General features: G+C 38.8%; 1 protein-coding gene across 1 annotated transcript in view; it reads left to right on the top strand.

The window, feature by feature from the left end:
- The window catches only part of LOC139744416 (myotubularin-related protein 13-like), a 163,391-nt gene that overhangs the window by 61,701 nt on the left and 81,790 nt on the right, over positions 1-19,900 (top strand). The window contains 2 exon segments of the mRNA XM_071654854.1: positions 1,163-1,291; positions 2,754-2,852. Of these exon segments, the coding sequence (XP_071510955.1) occupies positions 1,163-1,291; positions 2,754-2,852 (228 nt within the window).

Genomic DNA, 19,900 nt, shown 5'->3' with positions numbered 1-19,900 from the left:
GATGAATCAAAAGTGAAGGTAGATTAGAATTGCATTATAAAGATGAGGACCTTGTTGCTTCACAGTTCTCCTCCATTACCTTTATCAGGATACACTCCAGCACTGTCCTCACTTTCAACAAGGTGAGGCTCAAGGGAGGGTCGATTTAGGAATGCGTATTTCAAAAGAGCGAGTAGATGGAATAATGTTTGAATGATAAGGCATTGATGCTTTGTCATTCTTGTCCTTCATCACCTGTATCAGGATACTCTGGCCCTTTTTTTAACCTTCAGCAGGGGTGGGCATCAAAAAAAAAAAAATGTTGATATATTGAGAGATGTGAGGATGGAGGATGTGTTGCTATGGTAACAGAGGGGAAGGGGGAGGGTGACATATGGCTATCATCATCATCCTCTCGACTCTCTTCAGGGATAAACCTGCTGTCTTCCTTCTGTTGTTCAGATCTTGTGCAGTCAGGAAGTGTAGAATCAGGATGGTACCAGTGAAAGAGGGAGGGGATGGGTGGATCAGATTGATGACTGGATGGTATTCAGAAAGGATGTGGGGTAATAGAATGGAGAATATGATGCAAGCCCTATCATCATCTGATGGAGACAAAACTGGATATAAATGAATTCCAAAGTGAGATGGATCAGGAAGGAAGGAAAAAAAAGGAGGAGAGAGAATCGTTTGAAATTGGGATGTATATTCACATGGCTAGAAGGCAAGCATGACAGTAAAAGCTCACTCTGCCTTGTTTGAGGGTTGTCTTTAACTCGTTGAACGTCTGTTGAGGATGAACTGATTTTGCTGTAACACGCATTTCCCATTGACACTTGCCCAAGTATACTCGGGACTCATCCTCAACGGGTTAATAGAATACTGTATATGCTGAATATTTCGCGATGTTTTTCTTTTCGTGAATTTTGCGAGTCGGGTGCTATTTGCGAATTTAAAGTTACATGAAAATATTGACTCTGATCCCGATATAAATGTGACATGCATGTAGATCTATACATTTCTCCGTTCAGTGCTGAACTCCATGATCACAAATTTAACCACTCACGAAATTGTTGGGAAATCCTGATTCGCGAAAATTTGGACTCATTAAATATATGGCGTATACAGTAGTGCCATGGGTATGGAGCTCTAGTTCAGTAGTCTGTCTTTGTGCACTCTGCAGGGGATGTTCCTGTTCCAGCGGGGTCTGCTTGGTGACGAGTTTCTCAGCAAGCTCCTGGACGGCATGGCCTTTGGAACATTCGTCAATGAACGAGGCCCTCCTTACAGGCAGTGTGACCTCTTTGATAAGGTGAGTTTGATCTCAAAACTCATGAGCGATTTTGAAGAATGTAATATTTATGTGCTTGCCTTCTAACGTATAAAAGTTTTCTTGAAGTCTTTCTTTCTTTTGGTCAGATCTTAATTCAGAAATATGCTGATAGGTTGATGCTGTCATAGTAGAATTGTGTACAATATGTTTTTTTTAATGATAAACAAAACAAATGAACAATCGAAAATGTTGAAATGCAAAATATATGTACATAGCAAAATAGTGACCAGTCTTCAGTAAATGAGCTAATACATTGAAACAGTACGATCCAGAGTAGCATAGACGAAGGATTTACCATCATTGAATAAGGTGCACCAGGTAACGTAAAGAAACATGAAAGTGGATGGGATTATACATTAGTGCAGATAACAGATTATTGCATTAGGCAATATAAAGTGCATTAATGACAGTGAAAGTTGTATAAACATATTCATGTTTGAGGTTGATTATGTTTGGGTCGATCATGTACACAATGCTATGACCTCCTCTTATATCAGCGTACTGTTCCTCAGCCTTGTGCCACTTTTAGATAGAGCAAGGCTGTCCTTGAGGGTACATCAAGAAGAAAAGATACCACAGGTACAAGTGTTGGTACTATATTGAAGATTTGATGAATCCATGTTAATTACAATCAATTAATCTAATTTGTTTTGCCTCCTCTTTACCTAAATAAAACACTACCCCTCATTCCCTCCCCATCCCCATTCTTCCCCTGCTACCTTGCCCACTCCTCCTCTCCCCAACCATTCATCCCTCCCACTTTCCCCACCCATCTTTGCCTGCCCAACTCCTCCTCCTCCCCTCTTCCAATTCCTCCCCATCTGCCTCAATCCGCACCCCTGCCTCTCCTGCCCCAACATCCCTCCTCCTCCTCCTCCTCCTCCTCCTCCTCCTCCTCCTCCTCCTCCTCCCCCCTGCCCCATCTCTGCCCCTCCTCTTCATTCCTCCTGCTCATCCTTCCCCAATCCTTCCCCATCCTTGCCCCACCCATCCCTTCCCCTTTGCCATTCCTACCCTCCTCTCCCCAATCTCTACCCTTCCCCATTCCTGCCTTCCTCTCCTCTCCCGTCCCTTCTCCCTTCCCCCTCCCCATCCTGTCTCCACCTTTCTACATCTCCTGCCTCTTATCTTCCCCCTCCTCATCTCCCATCGCTTACCCTCTCCCTTTCCCATGCCCCACCCCTTCCCCTCCCCTCCACATCCCTGTCCCTCTTCTCCTCCCCCTCTGCCACTCCTCCCCTCCCCATCCCACCCCTCTCCCCTCTCCATCAATTCTCCCATCCCCATCTTTGCCCCTCCCCGCCCCCATCCCTCCTCCCCTTCCTCACTCCCTCCTCCCATCCATCCCCCTCTCACTCCACATTCTCCCCCTCTGCCCACCCCTTCCCTCCCTCATCTTTCCCCGTCTCCCACCCCTCCTCCCCTCCCTTATCCCCACCAGCTCTTAGCCATCATACAGGAGAATCTCGCGGTGGACAGCACAAATCCAGACAGAAATCTGAAGGGCATCCGTGATGTTGCCGAGAGGCTGTACGTCAACGTAAGTTACCCCTCCTCACACTTGGTCCTTACTTTCTCCCTCAACCTCCAGTCCACTATGGTTTCTTTTCTCTTTGTGTATCTGTATGCCATCAAGAATTTGGGATGTCTGAATATTTGCTTCCACTTTCTTTGGACCACAGCCAGTCACTAACAAAGTATGTTTACAAGTTCTGTAAATATATCACACCCTCACTGCTAGGAAATTTTATTGAGTATTTCAGTCGAAATCTGATGTTTTCTGTCACAAAAACTCGCACGTGTATGGTTTTCTCAATCATTGCAAATTTTGCAAGTCATTCTTTTTGAGATGCTTTCACTCAGCGGATGTGAGGAAAATGTCACCAGCTCAAATGTCACAAAACAATTTAAAAAAAAATTGCTTGCCAATGCACAAGCACAAAGCAGCTTGAGGAAAGAATGTCAGTCGCGAGTGAAGCAACTCTTGCCGATAGACTTAGCAAAAGTTGACAAATTTTGGCTTGTGGGGGATCGGGGCATGTTGGCAAGATAGCATCCAAAACAAAGTCACTATTGATTCCAACCTTCATCTTTTTGGTAGAGAACATACCTAGCTGTATCAGGGGTTTGCTTTACAAAAGAATTATTTTAAATTTGGTATTACCATGATTATGATCATAGTGTTATAATATCCTATCATTATATCGTATGATTATTATAATCATAGTCCCTTGCGGATTTCTTGGAAAGGATGAATGCAAGGTATTGCGGCGCTGCCGAATATGAGGTGGGGGGAATATAGACAGAATGCTTTCAGAATGTTGGTTTAGTTTTATACTGTAGGGTGAAGAGATGGAGATATCAATCTTACGACAGGAAGAGATAGAGAGATCATACAGTTCCGCCTGCGATCAACGTCACAGTGATTTTGCGCGCGAATGAGCGCGCGCAAGTTAGTGCAGTTGAGCGCGGTTGAGCTCGCTCATTTGCGCTCACATCTCGGGCGGGTGAAAGCCGGCAAATGTATCTGCTGCCATCTGCGGCCAAAAAAGGGCATGGTACTGTCGTAGGTGCATGTATTACTGCAGTGCCGAGTGTGCTGAGCATGTTCTCGCGGAAGGGAAGGGCCGTCCCTTTTCACATCAAAGTTTGATAAATGTGTTTGTGAGTATGTATGTCTGTGCGTGTTTGTCTGTATGTTCGCGCCTCTGTAAAACAGAAAAAAAAAAGGCGTGAAGGAAATGGATGGAACAAGATTCCGCTGCAAGAATTTGACCATCGCTGGGACCATAACTGCACTACACAAAATTTTACTTTCAGCGTTCATGTTTTAACTTTCATGAAGGAATATTTTCTGGTTATTTCGACTGTCTTTTGTATATAGTTTCCATTAGCGTTTTTTTTTCCCGCGCAGTACGATAGCCCGCGTAGGCGCGTAATTGCGATCCATGCAATCTCGACAAAATGATAGCAAGGAAACATCAAAGAAATAAAGCAAGATTCCGCTGCAACATTTTAACCATCGCTATGGCCAAAATTGCTTATTTTAAGATTTTACTTTCAGCGTTCTTGTTACTTCTAGTATTCATGGTATTCGGAATATCTGTTGTACTTTCTATCAGCATTCTTTTTTTGTGCAGTACGAAAGCGAGCAGAGGTGCGCAATTGCGATCTTTGTACTAGTAATTCAGGGCAGATGCGCGCAACATTGCGCTCTCTGCATTTCGAAAACATAATCGTGATCAGAAGAAGATATTTAACAAATTTCCGGAGCAACATCTTAAACCATCTCCCTGCAATGTATTCTTTTCCGCACAATACACAATAGCTAGATAATCAGGTTTAGAAGAAAGCATTAGAACACGATTCCGTAGCAACATTTTGGAACATTGCTCTAACCAAAAATTAATATCGTAAATTATTTTGTCTGACAATATTGCTTTAGGATTTTACATCCAGGGTTCGTGGTATTCTGAATGTCTTTTCTACTAAGCCATGGGTTCTGTTCCGCACATGTACGACAGCGTGCAGGTGCGCGCAATTGCGCTCTCTACATTCTCGACGAGATGTAATCAATTTCAGAAAGCATGAAAGAAAATTGAGCAAGGTTCGGTAGCAATATTCTGAAACATCGCTCTAACTAAGATATGGATCAATTTGTTTGACACTTTAATTCTTATTTTACTTTTAGCGTTGATATTTCTGTCACTGTTCATACTAATCTGATGAACCGTTGATCTATCCAATACGTATTCTTAGACGAGCAACAGGATAGCGAGCAGATGCACGCAATTGCGCTCTCTGCATTCCCGACGAGATAATCAGGTTTACAAAAAATAATTTGAACAGCATTCCGTAGCAACAATTTGGAAGATCGCTCTAACCAAATATACTCCGAGTAGCATATCATTTTGTCAGAAAATACAATATTGTTTTACGATTTTACATTTAGCGTTCGTGATAGTCTGAATGCCTTTTCCACTTAGCCATGACATTGTGTTCTATTCCGCACAGTTTACGATAGCGAGCAGATGCGCGCAATTGCGCTCTCTGTATTCTCGACGAGATAATCAGTTCAAGATAGCATAAAAGAAATTGAACAAGATTTGGTATAGCAATATTTTGAAACATCGCTCTAACGTAAATAAAGAACAATTTGCTTGTCACTTGTTTAATTATTTTAACTCTATCGTTGATGGTTCTTTCACTGCTCATGACTGTAATCTGAAGAACGTTGTTCTATCCTATACTAATGAGCATGGCGTATATGTTAGCGAGCACATGCCCGCAATTGCGCTCGCCTCTGCATTTCCAACGAGATAATCAGGATAAGAAGAAGAAAACATTAGATCCCGATTCCGTAGCAAGATCTTTGAACATTGCTCTGACCAAAACATAGTACAGCATGTTTTTGTATTACAACATTGTTTTTTGATTTTACATGAAGCGTTCGTGGAATTCTAAATGTCTTTTTTACTTAGCCATATACTCTGTTCTTTTCCGCACAGTATACGATAGCGTGCGTAATATGCGCGCAATTGCGCTCTCTGTATTTTCGACGAGATAATCAGTTTCAGAAAGCATGAAAGAAATTAAAGAACACAATATTTGTATAACACTTGTGTTAACACTTGTGTTAGTATTTTACTTTTAACGTTGATGTTTCTTTCACTGTTCATGTTATCGCGAAGAACCGTTGTTCCCTCCAATACGTATTCCTATAGACGAGCAATAGGATAGCGAGCAGATGAACGCAATTGCGCTCCCTGCATTCCCGACGAGATAATCAGGGTTACAAAAAATAATAATAATAATTTGAACAGCATTCCGTAGCAACAATTTGGAAGATCGCTCCAACCAGATATATTCCGAGTAGTATATCATTTTGTCAGAAAATACAATATTGTTTTACGATTTTACATTTAGCGTTCGTAATAGTATGAATGCCTTTTCCACTTAGCCCTGACATTGTGTTCTATTCCGCACAGTTTACGATAGCGAGCAGATGCGCGCAATTGCGCTCTCTGTATTCTCGACGAGATAATCAGTTCAAGAAAGTATAAAAGAAATTGAACAAGATTTGGTATAGCAATATTTTAAAACATCGCTCTAACGTAAATAAAGAACAATTTGTTTGTCACTTGTTTAATTATTTTAACTCTTTCGTTGATGGTTCTTTCACTGCTCATGACTGTAATCTGAAGAACGTTGTTCTATCCTATACTAATGAGCATGGCGTATATGTTAGCGAGCACAAGCCCGCAATTACGCTCCCCTGCATTTCCAACGAGATAATCAGGATAAGAAGAAGAAAACATTAGAACCCGATTCCGTAGCAAGATCTTTGAACATTGCTCTGACCAAAATATAGTACATCATGTTTGTGTATTACAACATTGTTTTTTGATTTTACATGAAGCGTTCGTGGAATTCTAAATGTCCTTTTGACTTAGCCATATATTGTGTTCTTTTTCGCCCGGTATACGATAGCGTGCATAATATGCGCGCAATTGCGCTCTCTGTATTTTCGACGAGATAATCAGTTTCAGAAAGCATGAAAGAAATTAAAGAACACAATAATTTGTATAACACTTGTGTTAGTATTTTACTTTTAACGTTGATGTTTCTTTCACTGTTCATGTTATTGTGAAGAACCGTTGTTCCCTCCAATACGTATTCTTAGACGAGCAATAGGATAGCGAGCAGATGAACGCAATTGCGCTCGCTGCATTCCCGACGAGATAATCAGGTTTACAAAAAAATGATTTGAACAGCATTCCGTAGCAACAATTTGGAAGATCGCTCTAACCAGATATACTCCGATTTTACATTTAGCGTTCGTGATAGTATGAATGTCTTCTCCACTTAGCCATGACATTGGGTTCTATTCCGCACAGTTTACGATAGCGAGCAGATGCGCGCAATTGCGCTCTCTGTATTCTCGACGAGATAATCAGTTCAAGAAAGTATAAAAGAAATTGAACAAGATTTGGTATAGCAATATTTTAAAACATCGCTCTAACGTAAATAAAGAACAATTTGTTTGTCACTTGTTTAATTATTTTAACTCTTTCGTTGATGGTTCTTTCACTGCTCATGACTGTAATCTGAAGAACGTTGTTCTATCCTATACTAATGAGCATGGCTTATATTATGTTAGCGAGCACATGCCCGCAATTGCGCTCGCCTCTGCATTTCCAACGAGATAATCAGGATAAGAAGAAGAAAACATTAGAACCCGATTCCGTAGCAAGATCTTTGAACATTGCTCTGACCAAAATATAGTACATCATGTTTGTGTATTACAACATTGTTTTTTGATTTTACATGAAGCGTTCGTGGAATTCTAAATGTCCTTTTGACTTAGCCATGTGTTCTTTTTCGCCCGGTATACGATAGCGTGCATAATATGCGCGCAATTGCGCTCTCTGTATTTTCGACGAGATAATCAGTTTCAGAAAGCATGAAAGAAATTAAAGAACACAATAATTTGTATAACACTTGTGTTAGTATTTTACTTTTAACGTTGATGTTTCTTTCACTGTTCATGTTATTGTGAAGAACCGTTGTTCACTCCAATACGTATTCTTAGACGAGCAATAGGATAGCGAGCAGATGAACGCAATTGCGCTCGCTGCATTCCCGACGAGATAATCAGGTTTACAAAAAAATGATTTGAACAGCATTCCGTAGCAACAATTTGGAAGATCGCTCTAACCAGATATACTCCGAGTAGTATATTATTTTGTCAGAAAATACAATATTGTTTTACGATTTTACATTTAGCGTTCGTAATAGTATGAATGCCTTTTCCACTTAGCCATGACATTGTGTTCTATTCCGCACAGTTTACGATAGCGAGCAGATGCGCGCAATTGCGCTCTCTGTATTCTCGACGAGATAATCAGTTCAAGAAAGTATAAAAGAAATTGAACAAGATTTGGTATAGCAATATTTTAAAACATCGCTCTAACGTAAATAAAGTACAATTTGTTTGTCACTTGTTTAATTATTTTAACTCTTTCGTTGATGGTTCTTTCACTGCTCATGACTGTAATCTGAAGAACGTTGTTCTATCCTATACTAATGAGCATGGCGTATATTATGTTAGCGAGCACATGCCCGCAATTGCGCTCGCCTCTGCATTTCCAACGAGATAATCAGGATAAGAAGAAGAAAACATTAGAACCCGATTCCGTAGCAAGATCTTTGAACATTGCTCTGACCAAAATATAGTACATCATGTTTGTGTATTACAACATTGTTTTTTGATTTTACATGAAGCGTTCGTGGAATTCTAAATGTCCTTTTGACTTAGCCATGTGTTCTTTTTCGCCCGGTATACGATAGCGTGCATAATATGCGCGCAATTGCGCTCTCTGTATTTTCGACGAGATAATCAGTTTCAGAAAGCATGAAAGAAATTAAAGAACACAATAATTTGTATAACACTTGTGTTAGTATTTTACTTTTAACGTTGATGTTTCTTTCACTGTTCATGTTATTGTGAAGAACCGTTGTTCCCTCCAATACGTATTCTTAGACGAGCAATAGGATAGCGAGCAGATGAACGCAATTGCGCTCGCTGCATTCCCGACGAGATAATCAGGTTTACAAAAAAATGATTTGAACAGCATTCCGTAGCAACAATTTGGAAGATCGCTCTAACCAGATATACTCCGAGTAGTATATTATTTTGTCAGAAAATACAATATTGTTTTACGATTTTACATTTAGCGTTCGTAATAGTATGAATGCCTTTTCCACTTAGCCATGACATTGTGTTCTATTCCGCACAGTTTACGATAGCGAGCAGATGCGCGCAATTGCGCTCTCTGTATTCTCGACGAGATAATCAGTTCAAGAAAGTATAAAAGAAATTGAACAAGATTTGGTATAGCAATATTTTAAAACATCGCTCTAACGTAAATAAAGTACAATTTGTTTGTCACTTGTTTAATTATTTTAACTCTTTCGTTGATGGTTCTTTCACTGCTCATGACTGTAATCTGAAGAACGTTGTTCTATCCTATACTAATGAGCATGGCGTATATTATGTTAGCGAGCACATGCCCGCAATTGCGCTCGCCTCTGCATTTCCAACGAGATAATCAGGATAAGAAGAAGAAAACATTAGAACCCGATTCCGTAGCAAGATCTTTGAACATTGCTCTGACCAAAATATAGTACATCATGTTTGTGTATTACAACATTGTTTTTTGATTTTACATGAAGCGTTCGTGGAATTCTAAATGTCCTTTTGACTTAGCCATGTGTTCTTTTTCGCCCGGTATACGATAGCGTGCATAATATGCGCGCAATTGCGCTCTCTGTATTTTCGACGAGATAATCAGTTTCAGAAAGCATGAAAGAAATTAAAGAACACAATAATTTGTATAACACTTGTGTTAGTATTTTACTTTTAACGTTGATGTTTCTTTCACTGTTCATGTTATTGTGAAGAACCGTTGTTCCCTCCAATACGTATTCTTAGACGAGCAATAGGATAGCGAGCAGATGAACGCAATTGCGCTCGCTGCATTCCCGACGAGATAATCAGGTTTACAAAAAAATGATTTGAACAGCATTCCGTAGCAACAATTTGGAAGATCGCTCTAACCAGATATACTCCGAGTAGTATATTATTTTGTCAGAAAATACAATATTGTTTTACGATTTTACATTTAGCGTTCGTAATAGTATGAATGCCTTTTCCACTTAGCCATGACATTGTGTTCTATTCCGCACAGTTTACGATAGCGAGCAGATGCGCGCAATTGCGCTCTCTGTATTCTCGACGAGATAATCAGTTCAAGAAAGTATAAAAGAAATTGAACAAGATTTGGTATAGCAATATTTTAAAACATCGCTCTAACGTAAATAAAGAACAATTTGTTTGTCACTTGTTTAATTATTTTAACTCTTTCGTTGATGGTTCTTTCACTGCTCATGACTGTAATCTGAAGAACGTTGTTCTATCCTATACTAATGAGCATGGCGTATATTATGTTAGCGAGCACATGCCCGCAATTGCGCTCGCCTCTGCATTTCCAACGAGATAATCAGGATAAGAAGAAGAAAACATTAGAACCCGATTCCGTAGCAAGATCTTTGAACATTGCTCTGAACAAAATATAGTACATCATGTTTGTGTATTACAACATTGTTTTTTGATTTTACATGAAGCGTTCGTGGAATTCTAAATGTCCTTTTGACTTAGCCATGTGTTCTTTTTCGCCCGGTATACGATAGCGTGCATAATATGCGCGCAATTGCGCTCTCTGTATTTTCGACGAGATAATCAGTTTCAGAAAGCATGAAAGAAATTAAAGAACCCAATAATTTGTATAACACTTGTGTTAGTATTTTACTTTTAACGTTGATGTTTCTTTCACTGTTCATGTTATTGTGAAGAACCGTTGTTCCCTCCAATACGTATTCTTAGACGAGCAATAGGATAGCGAGCAGATGAACGCAATTGCGCTCGCTGCATTCCCGACGAGATAATCAGGTTTACAAAAAAAATGATTTGAACAGCATTCCGTAGCAACAATTTGGAAGATCGCTCTAACCAGATATACTCCGAGTAGTATATTATTTTGTCAGAAAATACAATATTGTTTTACGATTTTACATTTAGCGTTCGTGATAGTATGAATGTCTTTTCCACTTAGCCATGACATTGTGTTCTATTCCGCACAGTTTACGATAGCGAGCAGATGCGCGCAATTGCGCTCTCTGTATTCTCGACGAGATAATCAGTTCAAGAAAGTATAAAAGAAATTGAACAAGATTTGGTATAGCAATATTTTAAAACATCGCTCTAACGTAAATAAAGTACAATTTGTTTGTCACTTGTTTAATTATTTTAACTCTTTCGTTGATGGTTCTTTCACTGCTCATGACTGTAATCTGAAGAACGTTGTTCTATCCTATACTAATGAGCATGGCGTATAGATTATGTTAGCGAGCACATGCCCGCAATTGCGCTCGCCTCTGCATTTCCAACGAGATAATCAGGATAAGAAGAAGAAAACAGAAATAGAACCCGATTCCGTAGCAAGATCTTTGAACATTGCTCTGACCAAAATATAGTACATCATGTTTTTGTATTACAACATTGTTTTTTGATTTTACATGAAGCGTTCGTGGAATTCTAAATGTCTTTTTGACTTAGCCATGTGTTCTTTTCCGCCCGGTATACGATAGCGTGCATAATATGCGCGCAATTGCGCTCTCTGTATTTTCGACGAGATAATCAGTTTCAGAAAGCATGAAAGAAATTAAAGAACACAATAATTTGTATAACACTTGTGTTAGTATTTTACTTTTAACGTTGATGTTTCTTTCACTGTTCATGTTATTGTGAAGAACCGTTGTTCCCTCCAATACGTATTCTTAGACGAGCAATAGGATAGCGAGCAGATGAACGCAATTGCGCTCGCTGCATTCACGACGAGATAATCAGGTTTACAAAAAAATGATTTGAACAGCATTCCGTAGCAACAATTTGGAAGATCGCTCTAACCAGATATACTCCGATTTTACATTTAGCGTTCGTGATAGTATGAATGTCTTCTCCACTTAGCCATGACATTGGGTTCTATTCCGCACAGTTTACGATAGCGAGCAGATGCGCGCAATTGCGCTCTCTGTATTCTCGACGAGATAATCAGTTCAAGAAAGTGTAAAAGAAATTGAACAAGATTTGGTATAGCAATATCTTAAAACATCGCCCTAACGTAAATAAAGAACAATATTATTTGTTTGTCACTTGTTCAATTATTTTAACTCTTTCGTTGATGGTTCTTTCACTGTTCATGACTGTAGTCTGTAATCTGAAGAACGTTGTTCTATCAGGCATGAGATTTCTCCGCGGATTTTGAAATTCTGGGGGGAAAATACACAGTCGAGAAACTTTCCGTGATTTTCCTCTTTTTCTTTGTTTTTTTTTTCTTTTTTTTTTTGGGGGGGGGGGGGGCAGCCCACATATCTCGCCGTGCATGACGAGTATGTCTAGCGATGTCTAGATCTAGCGATGTCACGATTTCAATTACTGTCGAACACTTACTCAATCCAACACCAACAATCAGCGATTCATAACCATAACCGAAGAAAGTCCATTTATATTCCAAAACACAATGTGTGTCTCGCCGAATAATGTGTGATGATAAAGCCAGTATTTTGGCAGCAAAAGTAGCGGCAACAGAAGAAACTCTGCTGTTTTCTGCTCGCGGTAAGCTGCCAGCAGGTGAGTCGAGTGGTGACTTGCTATGCCTGCCTGCTTCCCGTCATGTAACTATACGTGTGTAGAGCACCAGCACAGCGCACACACCAAGTTCACGCAGAAAAAAAAAAAGAAAAATCCCACGATGCCAAGGTGCCAGACTGGGAATGGGGAGGGGTGGAGAGAGAGAAACCAATCAACAGAAGAAACCGCGCGTACTGGCGCATTCTTGGAGGTCATGAACTGTCTGGGGTGTTGGAGATGAACAGGGAAAGAATGTTTAATTACTGAGTACACATAGCTCAAGTCGAAGCCCCATGCAGGGCGAAGACCCAGGATTACAAATGCAACGATTTCATATTTCTTTCATGTAAGCTCCTTAAAATCACTCTCCCGCAATATTTGATGAGCTTAATTTAGGTGTTAGAATGTCAAATTTTTCATGAGATTGTAACTTTGTGTAATACAATACTATATACCTATTGATTTATCAATCTGTAAACCACAAATGTGACTACCAGTGACAATAAAAAAGACTTGTATTTTTTTTTTTCTGCCGAGATTCTTTTTTTCTTCATCCTAATACTTCCAAGTTTACATGAAATTTCTGATGTTTTTACTGCAGCATCAACAGTCTAACATAAATTACTGAAATATTGTCTAAATTAATGCATTTGAAATATTGGTCAAATTTAGAGGATGCAAATCTATGTGGATAATTTGTGACACTCAACTCGTCTTTTTGATGTTTTTCTTTCAGTCCAAAAGGAAGACAAAATAGTATCATGACGTTTGCAATTGTTCAAAAGGTCTGCTGTTGATAACTCACAGACTCACAGACTAATCACCAAGGGGCTGTTCACAGGCCCTCTCTCCAGCCAGCTGTCGGAATGTGCTTTGAAGTTGCATGGCAGCCTGGCTGGCATGAATGGGTGTCGAGTTTCAATCAATATCTACTGTTGTTTTATTCTTGTACTTGAACATGTCGTTTCACCTGACAGTGACGCGGAAATCGGGATGGTGTAGGGGAGAGGGTTTTGTTGTGTTGCAATGTGTGTGTGTGTGTGTGTGTGTGTGTGTATTTTTCCCTCGGTTTTTTCTCCTTTTTTTGAAGGGGGGGGGGGGGGAGGACTGAGGCCAGAGTGGGGAAAGATCAGAGTGAAATGAGTGCTTGCTTCTTGTCTGGATTATTGACTGAAGAAAGATGAATTGGTTGATCCTTTAGTGCTGAATTTTTCAATCTGTTTAGACTTTCTGAAGGAAAGCATCTTGGATATGATGGAACAAGATGGCGTAGAAACATTTCGAAAAATTTCTCTTACCAAAATTTATCACATTATTTTTTATGACAATATTGTTTAATGATTAAACATAAAGCGTTCGGGGTATTCTGAATGTCTTTTCTAGTGTCCGTGTTCTATTCCGCACAGTATACGATGGCGTGCAGATGCGCGCAATTGCGCTCTCTGCATTCCCGACAAGACAATCAGGTTTAGAAGAAAGCATCTTGGATATAATCGAACAAGATGGCGTAGAAACATTTCGAAAAATTGCTCTTACCAAAATTTATCAAATTTTTTTAATGACAATATTGTTTTATGATGAAACATAAAGCGTTCGGGGTATTCTGAATGTCTTTTCTAGTGTCCGTGTTCTATTCCGCACAGTATACGATGGCGTGCAGATGCGCGCAATTGCGCTCTCTGCATTCTTGACGAGATAATCAGTTTCAGAAAGCATGAAAGAAATTAAACAAAACAATTTGTATATGATACTTTTGTTAGTATCTTACTTTTAGCGTTGATGTGTCTTTCACTGTTCATCTTATAAGCCAGTTCGGGGATAGCTCATGTGCACATGGGTACAAATGACCTTTAATTTTTCTCAGTTGGTTTGGCACTTACTCAATTCAAAGCGACATAATGCAGCAGCTTGCCCAACATAGCAATTTATGGAACTCTTTATGGAACTATTCTAACAAAGAATGAGCCTGTGTAGATGAAGTGACCAAAGTCGTTCGTCAATCAACACTTTGGGAAGCATCTATTTCATTGTGCTGTTTTGAATACATTAACAAACTTTTTCTTTTAACATTACCAAATACCAGGCTTGCTGTCAGGTGGATGTACTGGCAGGCACCATTATATAAGGATTCCATAAATAATCATAGCGTTACAGATGCTTATCTCAGCGAAATTAAAAACCAAACTGTCTCTCAGTACAAATGACCTTTTTCTGCTCATGCTCAAACTGGAAATCCGAACTGGCTTATTGTGAAGAACAATGATTGTTCCCTCCAAAACGTATTCGAGCAGTACAGGATAGCGAGCAGATGCACGCAATTGCGCTCTCTGCATTCCCGACGAGATAATCAGGTTTACAAGAAAGAATCTGAAGAGCATTCCTTAGCAACAATTTTAAACATTGCTCTATCCAAAATATACTCCGAGTAATACATTATTTTGTCAGAAAATACAATATTGTTTTATGATTTCACATTTAGCGTTCGTGGTATGAAGCGTAAAAGAAATTGAACAAGATTCCTCAGCAGTATTTTGAAACATTGCTCTAACTGAAGTATAGTACAGTAACTGCACTTGTTTTTGTGTTTTACTTTTAGCGTTGATGCTTCTATTACTGTTCATGTCACATTATTCTGAAAAACCGTTGGTGTAATACGAACCGTTTTCTTAGACCAGCTAGTAACACAGTGCGCAGATGCACGCAATTGCGCTCTCTGCATTTCCGACAAGATAAGCAGGTTTAGAAGAAAGCATTTAATATGACTGAACAAGATTGCGTAGAAACATTTTGAAACATTGCTCTTATCAAAATTTATCACATTATTTTGTATGACAATTATTGTTTAATGACTTAACATAAAGCGTTCGTGGTATTCTGAATGTCTTTTCTACTTAGCCATGCGACGAGATAATCAGTTTCAGAAAGCATGAAAAAGATTAAATAAAACAGTTTGTATGCCACTTTTGTTAGTATTTTACTTTCAGCGTTGATGTTTCTTTCACTGTTTATGTTATTGTGAAGAACCGTTGGTCTGTCCCTTACGTATTCTTATAGGCGAGCAGTATAAATTAGGATAGCGAGCAGATGCGCGCAATTGCACTCTCTACATTCTCGACGAGATAGTCAGTTTCAGAAAGCATAAAAGAAATTAAAAAAAAAAAACAATTTGTATGACACTTCTGGTAGTATTTTACTTTTAACATTGATGTTTCTTTCACTGTTCATGTTATTCTGAAGAACCGTTGTTCTCTCTGATATATACGTATTCTTAGACGAGCAGTATATATTAGATAGCGAGCAGATGTACGCAATAATTGCGCTCTCTATTCCCGAGGAGGCAGGATTAGAAGAATAATAAGCATTAAAGATATTGAAAAATATTCAGTAGCAACATTTTGATACATCGCTCTTATAAAGAAAAATAGTACATTATTTTGTATGACAATATTGTGTCATGATTTTACGTTTAGTGTTCGTGGTATTCTGAATGTCTATTTTACTTAGCCAAGTGTTGTTTTCCGCACAGAATATGTGTAACGTGCAGTTGCGCGCAATTGCGTTCACTGCATTTTCGACGAGATACTTAGTTTCATGGCACAAAATAAGAAATTGAACAAGATTCCGGAGCAAAAAAAAATTAGACATCGGTCTGACCATATAGACTAATATGTTATTAATTGCAGCTCGTTATTCCGAAGGTTCGTTATTCCGAAGATTCGTTATTCCGAAGGTTCGTTAATCCGAAAATGAAACAAAGCTCTTTGTTCCGGAGGTTCGTTACGGACCCTATATAAAACCTTCGGAATAGCGAACCTTCGGAATAACGAACAGCACCCAACAGTTATTTTGTATATGAGACTTGTTTTTGGCTTATATTTTTAGCGTTCGTGCATGTTTCTTTCACTCTTAATATCATTCTGATATAAGGAACCGTTGTTCTGTCGCAATACCATCTTAGACGAGCAGTAGCGAGCAGATGCAAGCAGTTGTGTCCTCTGTATTTCTGACGAGATAATCAGGTTTAGAGATATCTGGCAACCTTTGGAAGCAGAGATTAGTACTCAGCAACCCAAAAAATCGTATTTTTTCGATCAGAATTAGTATTTTCAGTCTTCCTTTTTTTATTATTTCGAAATAAACTTGCCGATGTATGAGGCCTACTGGCTGTAAACATAACATTACGACGTCATGCCGAAGTACCGAGCTGCATAGTCACCAGCACGATAAAGAATCAAAACTATACTCCGTGTTCATCGCATAGTTGATTGATTACTTATTCTCGCAATAAATATGCAGAATGTACCTCCAAAACTTGTTGGGCTGGTTATGGAAACTTCCACTACCTAGCAGGGGAGGGGGAATGTTTTTATCTTCTCATCTTTTAAAGAGAGCTTTTGTCTTAGCGAATACAATATCTTAGTGGATTGGGTGTTTTCTTTCCAATACTATAAAACATAGTCATGCGTTGTTTTGAGGCTTTTTCATCTCATGGGATTTTAAACATCATATTCCAAGCAAGTATTCCAATTCCTTCTCCCTGACTGGAATCGGAAAGGCTGCCGTAACGACGATCGCTAAACCACACTGTGTGTGGCTGTGCCGATGTCACCTGAAGTACGAAGGAAAGCGCCATGTGCTCCCGCCTTTAGAGTCGGATGCGCCAGTGCAGAGCTGAGCGGAGAAAGGGATGGTTAAAGTATTCGAAGAGGTGATAATTGGGCTTTTTTTTTGTACGAGATACCAAGAAAACATGAAATATACAGAGCACATACCATTGTAAGAGGAATTCAAAGCTTATTTGATGAAAATCGGGTTTGGAATGACTGAAACATCCAAACACAAAGTAAAACAAAGCGATCGCGATAAAGTGTGGGTGCTACACGTTATTAGAATTGCTCTTTTGGATATCTCAGCCATTTCAAAACCAATTTTCATCAAATAAACGTTAAATTCCTCATGGAATTACATGCTCTTTCATATTCATAAGAGGTTTCTCATTATCTCGCCCCCAACCAAATCTATACGATCCCTTTAATGACTTGGTTATTGTAAACAGTTTTCGTTCGATACAATCATTAGCTCTTTCAGGAGGAAAAAAAAACAAAAAAAAAAATCATGGACCAACAACAAGAAAAAAATCCACGAATGTTGATAGCGAAAAGTTTGAAAAGTCTTTTTTTTTTTAATTTAATGAGCGTGAAATTACTAATGTCATGATTTTGCTGTCTAATCGGGTTTTTGGTGCATCATTATAACTAGTGAATTTGACCAGCACTGGCCATAATATACGAGACCTTTCATGTATTTCTGTGATTGCATTTCTAATCGAGTAATCCCTTTTCATTGTTCAGGGAACATACAAAATATCAGATCAAGTACAGTAAAATCTACTGTTTGATGTTTCTTATGCGCCAAAAGAAAGGTCATATGAATCCTGATACCTTTGCAATGATTCCCACGAGCTAGTTATTCGATCGATATTTCCAGGATATTTACACGCTGTTTATTCCAGTGCGCGCATTCTTTCGTCTGGCACGCAACGGGGTCTGGCACGCTAAGAACCAAAGACGTGGATTTCTACTATCTTTGCTCATGAACTGTGGAAATTTCCACGAGTGGAGATGGGCGGGGGTGTCACGCAAAGAGCGCAGCTCGGGGGTGTTTCATCAAGTTCAGCAAAATCCTCGATTTTGATTGGCTGAGAAGCTCTTGTCACTGACTGTTACCATGGTGATTGTCAGAGACTGACAAGTTGTCAGCGCTGCGGACAACTTTCATGAAACTGTCCCCGGGTGTCAAGTTTCTTGGATACAAAGAGACCTCATGTCATAGAGTGTACACCATTATATCTCTTCACTTGTATATATATTTTTTTTTTTTTTTTTGCTGTTATTCATGTTTTCCCCTTAATGTTTTTGCTGGTAATGAGGACAAGTTATCCTTCATGTATACATTGTGGAATGAGTGAATGTAGCAATATTATTAGAACACATCAATAAAAAAAATTTGGGAAAATCGCACAATCCGTTCACAAGTTATGAATTTTTAAAATTTTGAATTTTCTTTGTTTTCTTTACATCGTTGTACATGTGACATCACAAGTTGTAGTAGTTTTCTTATCTAGCAGTGACTGAGCAGAAACTTCGAAAATTTATGACTTTTCAACTGGTTGTCCAATTTTCCTCAAACTCTCACTGATGTGTTGCTGCATTCACTCAATCCACATGTTTATTATGAAGGTGGACTTGTCCTTTAACATTACGAAGGTTGCTAACACGTGATTCTTTCTGTTTTGATGTGTATGTATTTTCTTTTTCATCATTCTTGGCAGGGGAAAGAAGAGTAAAAGAGGGAAAACTGAAATAAAACGAAGGGCACGTATATACACAGTATTCACAGCAAGCCGCCTTTTCCAAGCATTGTTCATCATCATCAGGCATCACTACACTTACAAACACGATCACCCTCATCACTCGAGATAAACGACTAGGAAAATGAATCACGAAGTATCAAGTACGAAGTGTAAAAATGTCAGAAGTAAGAATATCAGAGGTAAAAATGTCAAAGATGAAATGTCATTGATCAAGATTTATAGACGTATATAGAAATATAGGATGAGGTGAAAGTGCCAGATATGTTTTTGCAATATGAGTTTACTTTCAGTGTTCATATTTCTTGCACAGTACTTGTTCAATATATTGAATGTTTGTTTACTTACTATAGTATAGGCATGCGTTCTTTTCCTTTTCGCTTTCGAAGCGAATTTGTTCTTTCAGTTTTTACCTGTCATTTATAGTTATTCATAACGGAGGGTTCATACTTTTCTTTACATTTTATTTTGTACTAATCATAACCGCGTTTTACAGTTCCATTGAGACCATACAGTTTGTGTTTCCCAGCTGAAGAGAGTATCATGCTTTTCTGTGAACTTGAGGGAAAAATTGCGTTTTCAAGTGTTTTTGTTAAATGATTTTTCCATCAATTTCACAGAAGGTCCCGGACACAAATTGGTCTCAAATAACCTTATAAGGGACCGAAACTAGTAAGGGAATATAAGAAAGCAAATTATTTCCTTGAAATTAATTTGAGTGTTGTTAACCAATTTCTGTGATTACACATTGTAATAAAAGAAAAATGCACCTCATCAAAATCATACTGAGATAGAACAACAAATCTTGTTTCGTAAAATGTTCCCTTACCAGTACTGGGGACTTGTTCCTCTGTTTACTTTAATTGTTTTTGTTATGTTACAATTACTTACATAACTACTGTACCATAAATCTCGACAAATACAATGTAATAAAGCAGTTGGTACAGTTTGGAGCTGTGACACAATT

The sequence above is a fragment of the Diadema antillarum genome, unplaced genomic scaffold (assembly GCF_040938485.1).
Source record: "Diadema antillarum isolate AM-2024a unplaced genomic scaffold, OU_Dant_1.0 seq00001171_RagTag, whole genome shotgun sequence".
NCBI classification, from domain to species: Eukaryota; Metazoa; Echinodermata; class Echinoidea; order Diadematoida; family Diadematidae; genus Diadema; species Diadema antillarum.
This window is presented reverse-complemented; position numbering and strand designations above follow the sequence as displayed.